Source organism: Mesoplodon bidens (genome assembly GCF_964165515.1).
Source record: "Mesoplodon bidens genome assembly, chromosome: 13".
NCBI lineage: Eukaryota > Metazoa > Chordata > Mammalia > Artiodactyla > Ziphiidae > Mesoplodon > Mesoplodon bidens.
In genome coordinates this window covers 22,630,187-22,648,045 of record NC_138169.1, presented here as the reverse complement: position 1 = coordinate 22,648,045, position 17,859 = coordinate 22,630,187, and the positions used below count along the sequence as shown (strand labels likewise).

General features: G+C 42.2%; 1 protein-coding gene across 4 annotated transcripts in view; it reads left to right on the top strand.

The window, feature by feature from the left end:
* CHEK2 (checkpoint kinase 2) overlaps positions 1 to 17,859 on the top strand; it is a 42,083-nt gene that overhangs the window by 10,956 nt on the left and 13,268 nt on the right. For all 4 annotated transcript variants that reach the window (XR_014017366.1, XM_081252937.1, XM_081252938.1 and 1 more), the window contains 7 exons: positions 1,205 to 1,329; positions 1,448 to 1,595; positions 4,025 to 4,115; positions 6,738 to 6,846; positions 9,687 to 9,740; positions 15,663 to 15,724; positions 17,758 to 17,857. Coding sequence is in view for 3 of the 4 variants with exons in the window: in XM_081252937.1 (XP_081109063.1) it covers positions 1,205 to 1,329; positions 1,448 to 1,595; positions 4,025 to 4,115; positions 6,738 to 6,846; positions 9,687 to 9,740; positions 15,663 to 15,724; positions 17,758 to 17,857 (689 nt within the window). In the remaining variant the exon portion in view is untranslated. The remainder of the gene's footprint in view (positions 1 to 1,204; positions 1,330 to 1,447; positions 1,596 to 4,024; positions 4,116 to 6,737; positions 6,847 to 9,686; positions 9,741 to 15,662; positions 15,725 to 17,757; positions 17,858 to 17,859) is intronic.

Genomic DNA, 17,859 nt, shown 5'->3' with positions numbered 1-17,859 from the left:
TTAGCTTGGCCATCTTTTCATATGTTTGAGCCATTTGTATTTCTGTCTCTTATAAATTTTTTTTGTATCCTTTACCTATTTTCTACTGGATTGGTTGTCTTTTTCTTGTTGCTTTGTAGAAACTTTACAGGGGCTTCCCTGGTGGCGCAATGGTTGAGAGTCCGCCTGCCGATGCAGGGGACACAGGTTCGTGCCCTGGTCCAGGAAGATCCCACATGCCGTGGAGCGGCTAGGCCTGTGAGCCATGGCCGCTGAGCCTGCGCGTCTGGAGCCTGTTCTCCACAACAGGAGAGGCCACAACAGTGAGAGGCCCACGTACCGCAAAAAAAAAAAAAAAAGAAAGAAACTTTACAGATATTAGGGAAATAGTCCTTTGATTGTGGCATGAGTTGGTAATATTTTCCCTAGTCTCTCTTTCCATGAACATTTGCTTGCCTACCATATGCATCGTCCTAGGTGCTGGAGCTGTATTCTTAAACTAGAGACTCAAGGCTGCCCTTCTGGAATTTGTTCTAATGGGGATGCCAGGAGACAATATACAAATAATAAAGATAATTTTCAGTTATAGAGGGAAACAGAACAGGCTCTTGTGATTATGGTGGGTGGGTGGTGAGCTGGGAGTGTGCTTATACAGAAAGCTGAGTGGAAGATGATAATTTGCAGACACAAAAGGCAAGATGGCCATTCAAATCACTGGGAATGAAGAATTCAAAGGCCACAAGGTAGGTTGAACCCAGCATATTTGGGGCAGTGGAAGGAGGCCAGTGGAGCTGAGTGTAGCGATCAAGGGGAGAGGTACAAGATGAAGTTGGGAGGGACACAGGGGCCAGATCCTGAGCATCTAGCCTGCCATGCGGAGTATAGATTTCATACTAAGTATGATGGGAAGCCTCAGGATAGTAATAAGTAGGAAGTTATTATTATATCATAAGTATTTTTCTAAGTCATTAAAAATTATTTGAGAATTTTAATGACTGCTTAGCATTTCATGGCGATGTATAAACCATAATTTGTTAAACTCGTTGGAAATATTTGGTTTTTTTCTCCCCACTGATTTTGAATCTTATAAAATCTTGATGGACAAATCTATAATTTTGATTGCCTTCTTAGGCTCTTTTCCTACAAGCAGATTTTATGAGCAGTTTTTAAAGGTGTTTGATACATGAAATTCAACAGCCCTCTGGGGTGTGCTTTTGTGTTACAGAGTGTGTTAACGACAGCTACTGGTTTGGGAGGGATAGAAACTGTGAATACTGCTTTGATGAGCCCCTGCTGAAAAGAACCGATAAATACCGGACTTACAGCAAGAAGCACTTTCGGATCTTCAGAGTAGGTGGCAAATATTCATACATTTGGGAGAACTGGTCGTCTAGACATCACTCTTAGTTGTCTCCCCACTGAAACGCCTCACCATTAAAACTTTGAAATAAAATGTTTTCTGTTTTAGGAAATGGGTCCTAAAAACTCTTACATCGCATACATAGAAGATCACAGTGGGAATGGAACCTTTGTAAATAGAGATCTTGTAGGGAAAGGAAGACGCCTTCCTTTGAATAACAATTCTGAAATTGCACTTTCAGTATGGAGTAATAAAGGTAATATTATTATCGTCTGGTTACTGGAATTTTTTCTTCCTGTATAAAAGGAAAAATGACATTGTGTCCTTTGCAGAGTATGGTTAGGTACATAAAGTAAGTAGGTTAGTATTCAAGATTCACCTCAATCCTAGTTGCATTTTTTAACAATCAAAAGTTCTATCAAGACAGATTTTCTAAGGTTTAATTGGTTTGATTAGTTTTATTTAAAGCCATATGCTTTAAATTATCATTTTGCTTAGTTATCATTCATTAATTGATTCACTTTTATCACATCAGTCTTAACTATCTATGAGTTGTTATTTTAGGCCATTAGTTCATCCCTTCCCCCTCTTTTTCTCTTCCTTCCTTATTCTTCCCTTTCTTTATTCCTTTCGGTCGTTAGTTTCTGCATATATTTATTGAACTATTATATATAACCCGGCATTAGGCTATGGGTTTTTCTGTAACAATCTCAATTTAGACCTTCCACCTTCTTAAATATGACGTGGTTATCCTTTGAAAGTGGAGATGTTTATCATCATTATCGGGTAGTATTTTATAAGCATTTATTCCTAAAACTTCATGAATATCACATCTAAAATGCACAGTTGTCATTCATTGTGAATAAAAACAATCTACAGAATTAAATATAGCTCACAGTGATTTTGAAATCTTGGCCAAGAGGAATACCCTCGTTTCTTTAATTTGAAAAAAAACTCACAGAACTTCCCAAAATTATCTGAGAGTTGAGCGGCTTGGAATGGTATGTGTTTGTGTGGATAACACCTTAAAAATATAGATTCCCAGAGGCACTGTCCCATAAATCCTGATCCACTAGTTCCAGGGATTTAAAAAATCCTGCCCAGGTGATTCTCATGCAGCCAGTCTTCAGACTGGCATCTTGGAATTATGGCTATTCTGGACATCCTGTAGTGCATTTTATGATTGCCTTAGTTTCTCCTGTTTTCTGACTTTTATTTCCTGTGTGATAATTATAGTCAGGACAGCTGCACAGGCTTTTGCTGTTTGTGAGCACCTGGTTGAGGTGGGCAACTGGTCGCTGAAATGTGGCCTGTCCTCTACTTGACAAGTGGTGTGCCATCTTTTTCTAATTGTTCTATCTGAAGGGCACCTTTTCTTATTTGAACAAAAGTGTTATGTGGTCTGAAGCTGGCCGGATGGAAATCGATCACACTGGTACTCTGCAGACTGATTCAGCCTATTGACATTTTTTTAGGCCTTTGCTGATATTTGTGCTTTAATATGAAAATCCAGTTTTCGTTGAAAAGATGGAATATCTGGCCGTACTTGAGCATATTATCCCTAATTCGAGGATTTGCAGGTGCTAAGTAGAGGCTGCCTCCTTTTGGTGGATGATGTTTTCCTGTTCAAGTCTCCACTGCTCCACATCTTACACTCACTCCAGCCTTACCTGTGTGTATGAGCTTCCTGGCTTGTGTAGGCAACTGAGTTTACAGCCCCTGAAGTAGACCTCGACACTTGGGAAAATACATCTCCAGAGCCCCTCAAATTCCCTGATTCTCAGGTGTCACTGTAACATCTAGGTTCATCAATATCAATAAGCAGGGAGGAACGGTTGTATCCTAGGTAGCCAGCAGGTCTCATTCATTAGGCAGCTGTCTGCCTTCTGGGGACCAGCCTGGATTGAAGCATGCTGAGCTGGTTCAGATTTATGCCAGAGACTGGATCTCTATGTTACTCCAGGGAGGTCAAGATCCATCACCTGAAATCTGAGAAACTCAAGGGTCTTAACAAATTTCACTCTTTCCAGATATTATAGGCAGTTGAAAATTTACCACTTTGTTGAACTGGAATGTTTGATAACTGATTGCAGGTTTGGCCCAATGGATGGTTAAATTATGAAATGAGCGGTTTTTTGGTTTTCTTTTTCTGAGTCACAGGCCGAATAATGAAGAAATAAAGGGGATTTTTTGGGAAAGTGTTATTTAGTTAATTTTACAAGTAAGTTCAAGGTGGTTTGCAGTATAAAATACCAGCTAGGTAAAGGTAGAAATGGTTGAGAGAAGATAATACTAGTATGTGACCTCTGGCCTGATTTTTTGGGGATATTTACTTGCCTAGAACATATTTTCTAGATTCAAACTAATTGCCTTTTGGTTCTGGGCCTGTGCAGTTGATAACTGTTCTGAGGTCAAAGAATAAGAAAAGCATTTATGTATGAGTTTCCTGCATTATAGTGAGAATGATGCTGTGTGTTTCCATTGTGGAATGAAGCTTGGCTGTCATCATTTTTCAAGGGTTTCACGACATGCATTAGCCTAGCTAAATGATTTCTTTGGGGTTAGATGTTAAATGGAATTAAGAACGATTGTCTTATATTCCATATGTTTACTAAGTTATAGGACCATTTATCTTTTCTTTATCAAATGGATTAATGAGACCTATTTCTGCCATTTTTTCCTTAGTTTTTGTATTTTTTGATCTGACTGTAGATGATCAGTCAGTTTATCCCAAGGACTTAAGAGACGAATACATCATGTCAAAAACTCTTGGAAGGTAATTTTTTTTTTCTTATGGAGCTTGCACTTAATTTCTTTCTAAACTTTTGTCATTGGCTAGTTTTTTGTTCCTGGTTTTATGGCATTCATTATGTATTCATAACATTTGTAGGGTACCTATTTGTGATAGGTATGTTATTATAATGATCAGTTGAGTAGTTTTTCTTTATAAATTTTATTGGTGATAACTTTTTAAAAGCAGTTTTATTGAGATATAACTTGCATACCATACAATTCACCCATTAAAAAATATACAGTTCAGTGGTTTTTAGTATATTCAGAGAGCTGTGAAGCCTTTACCACAATCAGTTTTAGAACACTTTCATTACCTTCCATAAAGAAACATTTACTGCATTTAAAAAAAAAATTTTATCTTATCTTTGTCTGCGTTGGGTCTTTGTTGCTGCACGCGGGCTTTCTCTAGTTGCGGCAAGGGGGTGCTGCTCTTCGTTGTGGTGTGTGGGCTTCTCATTGAGGTGGCTTCTCTTATTGAGGAGCACGGGCTCTAGGTTTGAGGGCTTCAGTAGTTGTAGCATGTGGGCTCAGTACTTGTGGCTCACGGGCTCTAGAGCACAGGCTCAGTAGTTGTGGCACATGGGCTTAGTTGCTCTGCAGCATGTGGGATCTTCCCAGACCAGGGCTCCAACCCGTGTCCCCTGCATTGGCAGGCGGATTCTTAACCACTGCGCCACCAGGGACGTCCCAGCAGTGGTTTCTTAAACGGCACCAAAAGCGCAAGCCACGAACGAAAAAAATAGAAAAATTAGACTTCGTCAAATTTTAAAACTTTTGCCTCAAAAGACACTATCAAGAGAGTGAAACACAAGCCATAAAATGAGAGAAAATATTGCAAATGATATATCTGATAAGAATCTAGTATATAGAATAAAGAACTTTTACAACTCAACAACAAAAAGATAACCCAATTTAAAAATGGGCAAAGGACATTTCTCCAAAGAAGATACAGAAATGGCCAAAAACCACTTGAGAAGATACTCAGCATCATTAGTCATTAGAGAAGTGCAAATCAAAACCACAATGAGATGCTGCTTCACACCCATTAGGATGGCCATAATAAAGAGATGGAAAGTGACATGTGTTTGTGAGGATGCGGAGAAATTGGCACCCTTATGCACTGCTGTTGGGAATGTAAAATGGTGCAGCCACTGTGGGAAATAGTTTGATGTTTTCTCAAAAAGTTAAACAGAATTACTGTATGACACAGTAATTCCCCTTGTTAGGTATATACCCCCCAAATTGAAAACAGATGTTCAACAAAAACTTGTGCACGAACAGTTCACTGCAGCTCTATTCACAGTAGCGAAAAGGTGGGAACAACCTAAGTGTCCATCAACAAAAGAATGGATACACAAAATGTGATATATCCATAAAATGGGCTATTATTTAGCTATAAAAAGGAACGGAATACTGATACATGCTACAGCATGGGTGAACCTTCAAAACATTCCAAGTGAAAGAAGTCAGACACAAAAGACCACATAGTGTATGATTCCACTGATGCGAGATATTCTGAGCAGGCAAATCCATAGAGAGAGAAAGCAAATTAGAGGTTGCCAGGGGCTGGGGGCAGGGAAAAAGGAGAGTGAACACTTAATGGGTTTGGGGTTTCCATTTGTGCTGATGAAAAATTTCCGGAACTAGATAGAGGTGATGGCTGCACAACATTGTGGATGTACTTAATGCCATTGAATTGTACACTTTATAATGATATAATGGCATGTAAAGCAACTAAACACCAATTAAAAAAAAAAAGAATCTTTAAGATAAAGCAAAAAAAAACCCCCACAAAACAAAAACAAAAAAAATAAAATGCGATTTTTGTTAATAAAATGTTAATAGGATTGACAAAAAAGAATGATTACAATGGCAAATTTTATGTTATGTATATACACAATACATAGTAAAAAAGATGTCTTGGCAACCCCCTCACCCCATCCCCCAACCCACAGTGGTTAGAAAAGTCTACTTGCGGCAGGTAACGGGTGACTGATGCTTGATTAACTGTACTGGGTGTCATCCTGGGTAGCAGTCCTCGATTTTAGCATCTCAATTAATTGCAAATCTTCAAGAGCTTGCTGCAAGCAGATTCATGGTGCACTTTTGGTTTCTTATGTATTCTGATTTTATTTCGGGTGCAATTCATGGCATCAACTGCTTACGCACTTCCTTTGAAGATAGAGGATAAGAAAGAAGAGAAATGGATCAGTGAAAGTAATTCATTTGCAGTAGCTGTTTACTATTGTTTGAGGCACTCATTTTTAACTTGGACTTGGTTGTATTTGGTCTTTCTCTGGCCCCTGGGATAAATCATTTCTCTCTGATTTGTTCTTAGTGTCTTTCTGAGAGTTTCACAATCTGGGGTGACATCAAGACTTAAGTCTATATCACTCAGCTCAAAAAGTGGCATTTGGAGCTGACTCAGTGTTGCTGGATGGTCCCTATTCACTTATGCCTTTGACATTTTACACTGGTGAGGTTTCTGAAAACAGAGACAATGGGCTGTCTTTAACTCGAAATGGTTGAGCCCAGTTCAGGAGTGGTGGGTCTCAGGATTAAAAACATTTTGACAGTCAGTCACTTTCTGTGTTTTTCCCTGTAGTGGCGCCTGTGGTGAGGTGAAGCTAGCTTTCGAGAGGAAGACGTGTAAGAAAGTAGCCATAAAGATCATCAGCAAAAGGAAGTTTGCTATTGGCTCTGAGAGAGATGCAGTAAGTACCCTTGTTTGTGGCTGTTTGGTCATTCTTAACACTTCTTACCTTCCCCAAATAATTTTAGAGTGGTGATTTTCAATGTCAGGAAGGATTTATTGCTCAGAATTTGTATCAAAGAACATTGAAAATTTTTGAGTATATTCAACTAATCTAAACACTTACTTATAGATAATTTGGTTCCAAAAATATTTGGTTATACATTATAATACACATAGCAGGAACTTGCTTTTGCTTTTTTTTCCCCTTCCAAGTTGTTACAAGACTGTTTTTACAATAAATGAAAGGAAATTAGGGAAAAAAAAAATCCAGCCGTATCCCCACCACTGTAACCCCACAGCTGTTTTCAGTTTTCTCCTTCCTTCTAGTCTTTGTTCCTATGAATTTCTATTTCTAGATGGTTGAGATCATATTGTGTATACAATTTTGCATTTTGCTTTTTCACATAAGCATTAATACATATACTTTTCCCCAATATATCCTTTTTGATGATCGAGTCTCTGTTTCACCAATTTTATCATAATTTATTCAACCATTTCTCTGGTTGATCATTTAGATAAATTAGGTCATTTAGGTAATTTCTAATTCTTTGCTCTTCCTGATAACGTGGCAATGAATACCTTCATGTTTATAGATTTTTAAAAATCTTAATTAAATTATTTTAATAGTCTCTTTATATGGTAACCACTCATTTTATTACATTTTCTGTAATACACGCTTATGCATTGCTGAAGTGGCCAAGTGTATTTGTCTTTCAACACATGACCCAACAAAGTAATGTAAAACATAGCCTCTAATACATTTTCCTTTGTGGCCAGCTGTTTCTGGCTATTATACTCTAACATTCTTTAAAGATCAATTTCTTTTTTTTTTTTTTCTCCCTAGACAATGCCATTCTCACACAGCAAGAGGAATTTCCTTTCAGTGTTCACATTGTTATAGATCTTTCCCCTGTGATTCTGGATTTGTTTCCCATTTTTGGGGGAAGAAAATAACCTACCAGATTCTTAATGACTTGGAGCACAATTTTACTTCTTAATTTCATCTTTCAAATCCTATCGGACTCTTTTAGACCTCTCCATCATCAGAGTACACCGGATTTGGTAATAAGTTTACCGGCTTACAGGAAGAGGCAGGTTTTTAAAATTAAACATCTGGGTTTCTTCGCTGAAGTCCATTTTACATAAATATGTAATTCTATATCCTCTTTGCTTGTGGAGGGTGTAGCCCGTGAGGTTGAGTAACTCGAGTCATCCTTTTGGAATTGTAACGGAGAGCAACTTCCCTACTCTGAAGCCTCCTCCCGTTAGAGTCTCAGTAAATATCTCAGCTTGCACTTGAAATTGGAACCTGGGTCTGCTCTATTATTAGAAATGTGACTTGACGTTTTCTTTACACATTTTAATTGAATACCTTCTTGTCTATGGTTTTTGTTTGTTGTATCATTTTTATGAATGTAAGCAATTCCACAGTTGATGAGACAAGCAGAGCTTACCAGGTCAGTGTGAGAACAGTGGAAACACACTTTGTTTCTGGCTGTGGGAACTGCAGCAAGTGGCTTCCTTTCTCTGAGCCTCAGTTGTTGCATCTGTGAAACGGGGATACTTTTAGAACCCAGTTCACTTGGATTATGAGGCTTATGTGAGATGACCCTTTTAAATAAAGAGCTTGGCATAGAGCTTGGTCATTATTGAATGCTTACTATTTGCCAAGCATTTTGTAGGGTGATTTTAGGTGAGTTGTGTAATTCATCCACCTCTGTGCCTTGATTTCTCTGTATGAACAGTGCTGACTTTGGAACTCAAGCAGCCTTTTCTAAAAAAATTAATTAATTAATTAATTAAGTTTTGGCCACGTTGGGTCTTCGTTGCTGCGCGAGGGCTTTTTCTAGTTGTGGCAAGTGGGGGTTACTCTTCATTGTGGTGTGTGGGCTTCTCATTGCGGTGGCTTCTCCTGTTGAGGAGTATGGGCTCTAGGCAGGCGGGCTTCAGTAGTTGTGGCGTGCAGGCTCAGTAGTTGTGGCTCGCGGGCTCTAGAACACAGGCTCAGTTGTTGTGGCGCATGGGCTTAGTTGCTCCGTGGCATGTGGGATCTTCCTGGACCAGGGCTTGAACCCATGTCCCCCGCATTGGCAGGCAGATTCTTTTTTTTTTTTTTTTTTTTTTGCGGTACGTGGGCCTCTCACTGTTGTGGCCTCTCCCGTTGCGGAGCACAGGCTCCGGACGCACAGGCTCAGCAGCCATGGCTCACGGGCCCAGCCGCTCTGCGGCATGTGGGATCTTCCCAGACCAGGGCACGAACCCGTGTCCCCTGCATCGGCAGGCGGACTCTCAACCACTGCGCCACCAGGGAAGCCCTCTTTTTTTTAAAAAATAAATTTATTTATTTATTTGTTTTTATTTTTGGCTGTATTGGGTCTTTGTTGCTGTGTGCGGGCTTTCTCTAGTTGTGGTGAGTGGGGACTACTCTTCGTTGCCGTGTGCGGGTTTCTCATTGTGGTGGCTTCTCTCGTTGCAGAGCACAGGGTCTAGGCGCGAGGGCTTCAGTAGTTGTGGCTCTCGGGCTCTAGAGCGCAGGCTCAGTAGTTGTGGCGCACAGGCTTAGTTGCTCCGCGGCATGTGGGATCTTCCTGGACCAGGGCTCGAAGCCGTGTCCCCTGCATTGGCAGGTGGATTCTTAACCACTGTTCCACCAGGGAAGCCCCGGCAGGCAGATTCTTAACCACTGCGCCACCAGGGAAGTCCAGGCAGCCTTTACTCAGCTAAATTGAACTGTAAGTATTTTCTGAATATTGGTTATTATTATTACTAATAAACTCTAATGTTATTATTTTTCCAAAGGATCCAGCACTCAATGTTGAAACAGAAATAGAAATTTTGAAAAAACTAAATCATGTAAGTACTGCTGTAAAAAATGACCCATACTTAAATTGATTTATGCCAAAATATGGGGAGAGTGCAAAGCACTTCAGTGTAATAAAGCTAGTATTAACCTGGGTTCCTTAATTGTGTGTGTGTACGTGTGTGTTCGTGTGTGTATGCACGCATGCATGTGTTTAGCTATCATTTAGCTGGGAAGAGCTTTACCCTGAAATTTTGAAAGGACAATACTTTTTTTTTTTAACATCTTTATTGGAGTATAATTGTTTTACAATGTTGTGTTAGTTTCTGCTGAATAACAAAGTGAATCAGCTATACATATACATATATCCCCATATCCCCTCCCTGTTGCGTCTCCCTCCCACCCTCCCTATCCCAGCCCTCTAGGAGGTCACAAAGCACCGAGCTGATCTCCCTGTGCTATGCCGCTGCTTCCCACTAGCTATCTGTTTTACATTTGGCAGTGTATATATGTCTATGCCACTCTCTTACTTTGTCCCAGTTTATCCTTCCCCCTCCCCGTGAAAGGACAATACTTTATAAAGATCTTTATGATTAAATAATTATGTGATATTTCTACTGAGTTAGTTCTGGACCAGAAGACACAGTAAGTCTCCTAAATATAATGTCTTATGGGTGCTTGATCAACTGATTATGTTTGTGGAGACAATGCTCATTTGATACATTTGGTTTAATTATACCTGAAATTTTCACACCTCTTAATACCTCTTGATGGTGCTGATTTCCATTCACCTCAGTTGGAATAAATCAAATAAATCCAAGGGTATCCAATAAGTATGACAACACCCTGGATGTTTAAACGGTGCCTGTGGCCTCATTGAGTATAAATAGTTCTTGTCTTTTTTGTGCAGTGATGACCTTGTCTCAATGGAAAGAATCTAAAGATGTGAGAAGAGAAAGTTGTACTAGTGGGACTGATCCCATCTTCCTTTTTATTCTTTCTGTTTTGTCATTAATTCATGGGCCCCCATGCAGTCCTGAGCTAGGTAGGCACTGGAGTTAAACTTGAAATGAAACCTCCAGTCTATCCAGCTAAGGATTGTCTGATTCTGGTTCTTAACCTCCAAACAACAAAATGTTTCTTCTCCCTTCTCTGACCTGCTCAGACCATCCTAACAGCAAATAGAAACTAAGAACAATATCACAGGGACACAGTAATTCAACAGCTTCCTTTAAAACTCGTGATGGATCTGAAAACCCATAAGAATGTGAGTGGCTGACCTTCCTGCCTGACTTTCTTCTAATGCCCTTGCAACTTCTTCCTCTTCCCTGCATTCGCCTCCTTTTTCCATGGGATCTGGAATCTCGTTAAAGAGAGGAGCCCTCTAATTTTCTGGGGTGGTGTTGCTTCAAACATCCCCCAAAGATAAACACTTAGAATCCTCAGAGAATTTTCTCTGATGTCAGAAGATCTCCAAACATAACATTTATACAAATCCAATGTCCGCTGCGGAGGAGAGGAATTTAAAACCCTAGAAAAGATCCTTGGAGGTATTTGTTGGCAATTTACAGGGGCACTTGGAAGCCCTGGGGAATTAAAGATGGGCTCATGAGTGCATTTTGATGTTTGGGGACAATGAGTAGAGCCTAGCAGAGTCCAGTAGACCCTGGCCTTTGGAGTCTGGTGTTGATTTATCAATTGTCAAATGTTTGTTGTGCCAGCCTGTTTTCTAGGCTCCAGGCAGTGAGCACAGATGGACTTGGTCATCCCTCCTCTTATGCGGCTTCAGTCTAGTGGGAAGAGAGACCTGGGTTTCCATCCTTGCTCTGAGCATGTCATTTCACTTTGCAGAGCCTCTATTCCCTCATCTGTACAGTGGAGTCAGTAGGATACTTACCTCAAAGGTCAGTGTGAGACTTGAATGAGATGTGCTCATAAAGGTTTCAGCACAGGGAACACACTAGGGGAATGACAGTGGTCTGTAATTCCCTACCCTTTGCCCTGTAGGACCTAAGTGGAGGGTCTGGGTTGGTGGCTTCTGGTTTCTCAGAGACACTTTCAGCTATGACAGCTGTAGCCCATGGCCCTGGAGATAGTGGGGACTGGAGACAGCCCATGCTGGCTCCGTCTGGGGGGGCCTGTTCTTGCTCTGTCAGCTCCCAGCCCTACCCATTCCCAGAAGGGCACTGCCAGTGATGAAGCCAAGCAGACCAAGCAGTTTCCATTCTTTCCTCTCATCTCCTATTCCTTTTCCATGTGTGTGTCTTTTCTTCTGCTTTTCATTTTATCAAAATATCACATGCATCTCCCTCCCTGCATTTTAAAACTCTTTCAGCTTTTTTTTTTTTTTGCGGTACATGGGCCTCTCATTGTTGTGGCCTCTCCCGTTGCGGAGCACAGGCCCCGGATGTGCAGGCTCAGTGGCCATGGCTCACGGGCCCAGCCGCTCTGTGGCATGTGGGATCCTCCCGGACCGGGGTACGAACCTGTGTCCCCCGCATCGGCAGGTGGACTCTCAACCACTGAGCCACCAGGGAAGCCCTCAGCGTTTTTTTTTTTTAATTAATTTTTTTTGGAGTATAGTTGCTTTACAATGTTATGTTAGTTTCTGCTGTGCAGCAAAGTGAATCAGTTATATGTATACATATATCCACTCTTTTTTAGATTTGCTTTCCATTTAGGTCACCACAGAGCATTAAGTAGAGTTCCCTGTGCTCTACAGTAGGTTCTCATTCGTTACGTCGTACATAATAGTGTATGTATGTCAGTCCCAATTCATCCCATCCTCCCCTTCCCCCCTTGCTAACCATAAGTTTGTTCTCTACATCTGTGAGTCTATTTCTGCTTTGCAAATAAGTTCACCTGTACCATTTTTCTAGATTTCACATATAAGCAATATTATACGATATTTGTTTTTCTCTTTCTGACTTACTTCACTCTCTATGACAGTCTCTAGGTCCATCCGCATCTCTGCAAATGGCACTATTTCATTCCTTTTTATGGCTGGGTAATATTCCATTGTATATATATGTACCACATCTTCTTTATCCATTCTTCTGTTGATGGACATTTAGGTTGCTTCCATGTCCTGGCTATTGTAAATAGTGCTGTAGTGAACATCGGGGTGATTTTTAAAGAATTTACCTCTGTATTTCTACATAATACACATAAACTGCTCTCTCTTGGTTTATTAATGATAATAGCTCATTGCCTTCCTGTTATATGAGAATTTCAGCTCTCCTTTCCTTTCTGTTCCTCTTAATGTAATATTACAGTGCATATTCAGTGTTTCCATTATTGTGACAATAACAAATGGTCATGCAGAGCCAAGTATACTATGATATGATCATAGGTAAGGAGAGGTGGAAATGGTTTGCTCTCAGCCTGACCCCATGGCTGTTTAGTCCATGACCAAAATGTGGCTGGCAGGGCTCACCCTCAGTGGGTGGTGTGTCTATTATTGATGTTGATGGTATTAATCTGGGCAGCATATGGGTGTCTCCTGTGTGCCAGCTGCTCTGCTGAGTGTTGGTCTTAGAAAGATAAATAAGACTTGACTCAGCCCATGCAGTGCCTCATGAAAGGAGACTTGTCGTGGGTGTCAGTTTCCTCATGGGGCAACACAGATTAGAGCCACTGCAGGAAGTGTGGATCTCAATTCCAAGGGGGACATTTGACCTGGGGCTTGATGCCTGAGGCCAAGGGTGCCCAGAAGGCTGGATCAGCAGGCCTGGAGGGTAGTGTGAGCAAAAGTGTGACACAGGGAGAGAATCTGAGACGGGCTGGGAGTTTTGTGTCCTGGAAAGGAGGATTTATGGGACCAGCCGCAGGAGATGAGGCTGGGGTGGTGGGTGGGGACAGGACGAGGCTGGGTCTTGAAGGGCTTGCTAATCCCTGCTGAGAAGTTGGAATTTAGCCTCTAGGCAGCAAGGTGCTAAAGGATTTCTTTTTTCTTGTCTTCCTTCCTTTCCTCCTCCTCACTCTTCTCCCTTCCTTCCTTTAAATAATTTAAAATTATATAATGTTTGACACGTGTAAAATAAGTGTAAATTATAAAGCAAACACCTTTGAACTCACCATTAATTTAACAACGAAAACTTTGCCCATACAATTAAATCTACCTCATACTCTTTGATGTCTGTCGAGTCTTGCCTTTTCCACTCGGCATTGTATTCCCAAGATCCATCATGCTGGGGAGGCTGTGGGGCATTCATTCACCGCTGTCTAACAGTTCATCATGGGGAGGTACCAATTGGAGGATTTTTTCTTTAAGATTTATTTATTATTTATTTATTTAATTTATGTTTGGCTGCATCAGGTCTTAGTTGCGGCACGTGGGATCTTCGCTGAGGTGTGCGGGATCTTTCATTCTGGCGCATGGGCTCTAGTTTGTGGCACGCAGGCTCTCTAGTTGAGGTGCTTGAGCTCAGTAGTTGGGACGTGCGGGCTTAGCTGCCCCGCAGTATGTGGGATCTTAGTTCCCCAACCAGGGATCGAACCTGTGTCCCCTGCCATTGTAAGGTGGATTCTTCACCACTGGACCACCAGGGAAGTCCCTACTTGGAGGATTTTAATCAGAGATGGAAGTGATGAAATTTGCTTTGTAGCAAGATCACCCTGGTAGGTTTTGCTATTCTTTTAAATCTAAAATCTAAAAATCTTATGGGACTTCCCTGGTGGTCCAGTGGTTAAGACTCTGCGGTGCCAATGCAGGGGGCACGGGTTTGATCCCTGGTCGGGGAACTAAGATCCCACATGCTGCAGGTCGTGACCAAAAATAAATAAATAAATAAGTAAAAATCTTACAGCTTTCTTCTCTTTAATTCTTTTTTAAAAAAATTTTATTTATTTACTTTTGGCCACATTGGGTCTTTGTTGCTGCACGCTGGCTTTCTCTAGTTGTGACGAGTGGGGGCTACTCTTCGTTGCGGTGTGCGGGCTTCTCATTGTGGTGGCTTCTCTTGTTGTAGAGCATGGGCTCTAGGCACATGGGCTTCAGGAGTCGTGGCACGCGGGCTCTAGAGTGCAGGCTCACCAGTTGTGGCACATGGGCTTAGCTGCTCCACGGCGTGTGGGATCTTCCCGGACCAGGGCTTGAATCCATGTCCCCTGCATGAGAAGGTGGATTCTTAACCATTGCGCCACCAGGGAAGCCCTTCCCTTTAATTTAGACATAACCACAATCCTCTTCTCTGCTGGGTGGGAGTGTATGTCCCTAATAGATACTCACCACATCATTTTTCTACCCCGACCACTAGCTTTACTGTCAGTCATTTGTACTATGAAAACAATAGGTGTGTTTTCCAAGTATAAAATCATGCTATTAAATATGCATTTTAAACTGTACAATACTGTTCTCTGTTGTTCTTCAGCAAATGCACCCAGCATTAATCAGAGGTCACAAACTATGAGCCAAAGGTGTGTGTGTGTCTCTCTCTCCTCCACCCCACAGATGTGCTGTAGAGTTCATATGAAACTGGAATTCCCCTCTTCTCTTGGAAAATGGAGGATCTTGTCACATGGGGTCCCCTGTGGTGCCAGTTGCTTGGAGCTGAATAGCCCTGCTGTCTGGCAGGATGGCTGGGCTCCCCACCTGGCCCGCTCCCTTTATTCATGCTACCTGCTAGGCTCCCAGGTTCCTTAGGTGTCCTTGAGTCCCTGTGCTCGGGGGTCAGTGAGGAGAGGAAGGCTGGGAGGAGACTGGCCTTCCTTCCTTGGCACCAGCCTTGTATACAAAGCGTGAACTGCTCTCTTACCAGCTTGGTGGGGTGGAGAGTTTCTTGTATTTTCTCACTCAGGAGCCAGCTGTGCTGTGTTCTGCCTTCCCCTGTGCGTGGAATTCAGTGTCCCAAGGCAGGGGGCCAGAGGCCTGGTCTGGGCCTCCTTGACACCTTGGGTGGATATCCTGAGTTCTGCTCTTGTGGTTTTCCTCTTGGGGAGCTTCTCACTACTTTTCCTCTTTTTTCCCCTTTTAGCCTTGTATCATCAAGATTAAAGACTTTTTTGATGCCGAAGATTATTATATTGTTTTGGAATTGTGAGTAGTAAACTTTTTTTGTTTCCATTTAAACGTTTGTAAGCCACCAAAGAGCCTAATGCTGGCTTGCATTTATCCATCCTGGGGACCCTCAGTGTATGTATGTGGTGGGGGGTTAGTATCAATTCTAAAATCCCTCTAGTGTGTCCAAAGGCATGTGGATCTGAGGCTTGTGTTTTTTTTTTTTTTTTTTTTCTTTTTGCGGTATGCGGGCCTCTCACTGTTGTGGCCTCTCCCGTTGCGGAGCACAGGCTCCGGATGCGCAGGCCCAGCGGCCATGGCTCACGGGCCCAGCCGCTCCGCGGCATATGGGATCCTCCCAGACCGGGGCACGAACCCGCATCCCCTGCATCGGCAGGCGGACTCTCAACCACTGCGCCACCAGGGAGGCCCTGAGGCTTGTGTTTGAATCTTACTCTGCTGGTGACTGTCTACCCATGGGTTAGTTTACTTCACCTCTTTGAGTCTCGTATCCCCTGTGTTAAATTGGGGTAATAACGATACCCCCAGGCACAGATGCATAAGGTTCAAATACTGTGAGGGCTGGAAAGCCCCCAGCAGAGCACCTGGCACACTAGGTGCTTAAACACAGGTGCATATTATTACTCTGAAATAACCGGCCTGGGTGGCCCTTGCTGCTTGGGATCACAGTAGCAGGTTGCATGGTGACACCTGAGTATCTTTCAGGTGCTGGTTTTCTTGCAGGTTTATTTGGTATGATTAAAATAATTTCCTGTCTCATTCCTGGAAGAGACCTGTTTTGATGTTCGTTCTGCATAAATGTGCAGTGTTTCTGGGAGTGGCTGTCATGGCAGACAGACAAGGCTTTACTCCTGAGCGGGAAACAGTGGCTCTGCTGGCTGACCATTAAGATTATAGAGTAAACAGCAGCCCCAGTCATAGCACTAGGAGAGACTGGACGGCCCTTGTACTTAAGGGAATATCTGTTGCTATGAAATAGGAGATTGTTATTGACTGGATCTAGTTAAAACATTTTAATAATAATAGTAATAGTAATAATAATACAATAACAGTAACTGATACTAATTAAGCACTTAATATGAGCCAAGTCCTGCTCTAAGCAAGTCACAGGGATTGACTCATTTAACTTTCCTAACTGTCATCCAGATTACTTACAAGTTATTGGCGAGTTACTATTTTTAGGTCCACTTTACAGAAATGAGAACTGAATTGCAGAGGGATTGAATAATCTCGCCAAGCATCTCCACTGTGCCAGGTGCTTTACCTACATCAGTTATCTCTTAATTTTTACAACAGCCATCAAGGTAGGTGGGATTTTATCCCCATTTTTTGAGGAGGTAGAAACAAGCTCAGAGAGGTTGTGTAACTTGCCCATAGTCCCACAGCTGGGAAGTGGTGGAGCTGGGGTTCAGACCCCAGTTGTCAGATTGTAGGTTCCTGCTTTCTCCTCTGCACCAATCTCAGAACCACCTGGGGTGCACAATAAAAATGCAGACTCCTGGGTCCCACCTCTGATCTACTGCATCAGATTTTTTTTTTTAAAGTTAATTTATTTATTTTTTGGCTGCATTGGGTCTTAATTGACGGTGGCTTCTCTTGTTGCGGAGCACGGGCTCTAGGCACGCGGGCTTCAGTAGTTGTGGCTCACGGGCTCTAGAGCACAGGCTCAGTAGTTGTGGTGCACGGGCTTAGTTGCTCCATGGCATGTGGGATCTTCCCAGACCAGGGCTCGAACCAGTGTCCCCTGCATTGGCAGGCAGATTCTTAACCACTGTCCCACCAGGGAAGCCCTGCATCAGATTTTTTAAAAGCTCCCCAAGCATCTCCAATTCCCACCGTGCTCTTCCTCCATCTTTCCTTGTTCCTTAGCTTCCAATGGGCACATCTTTGTTGTGGACGAGGCTTATTACCTCACTGCTTTTACACATGGGAGTCAAGAGTGAATGAACACTTTGCTTGTCTTAATGAGTTTGCTTTGTTTGTGTTATTCTCTTCCCTCCAAGTGAGTTTCCCTCCAGGAATGAACCCCCTGCTTTGCCTGTGTGTTTCAGGATGGAAGGAGGAGAGCTGTTTGATAGGGTTGTGGGAAGTAAGCGCCTGAAAGAAGCTACATGCAAACTCTATTTTTACCAGATGCTCCTGGCTGTGCAGGT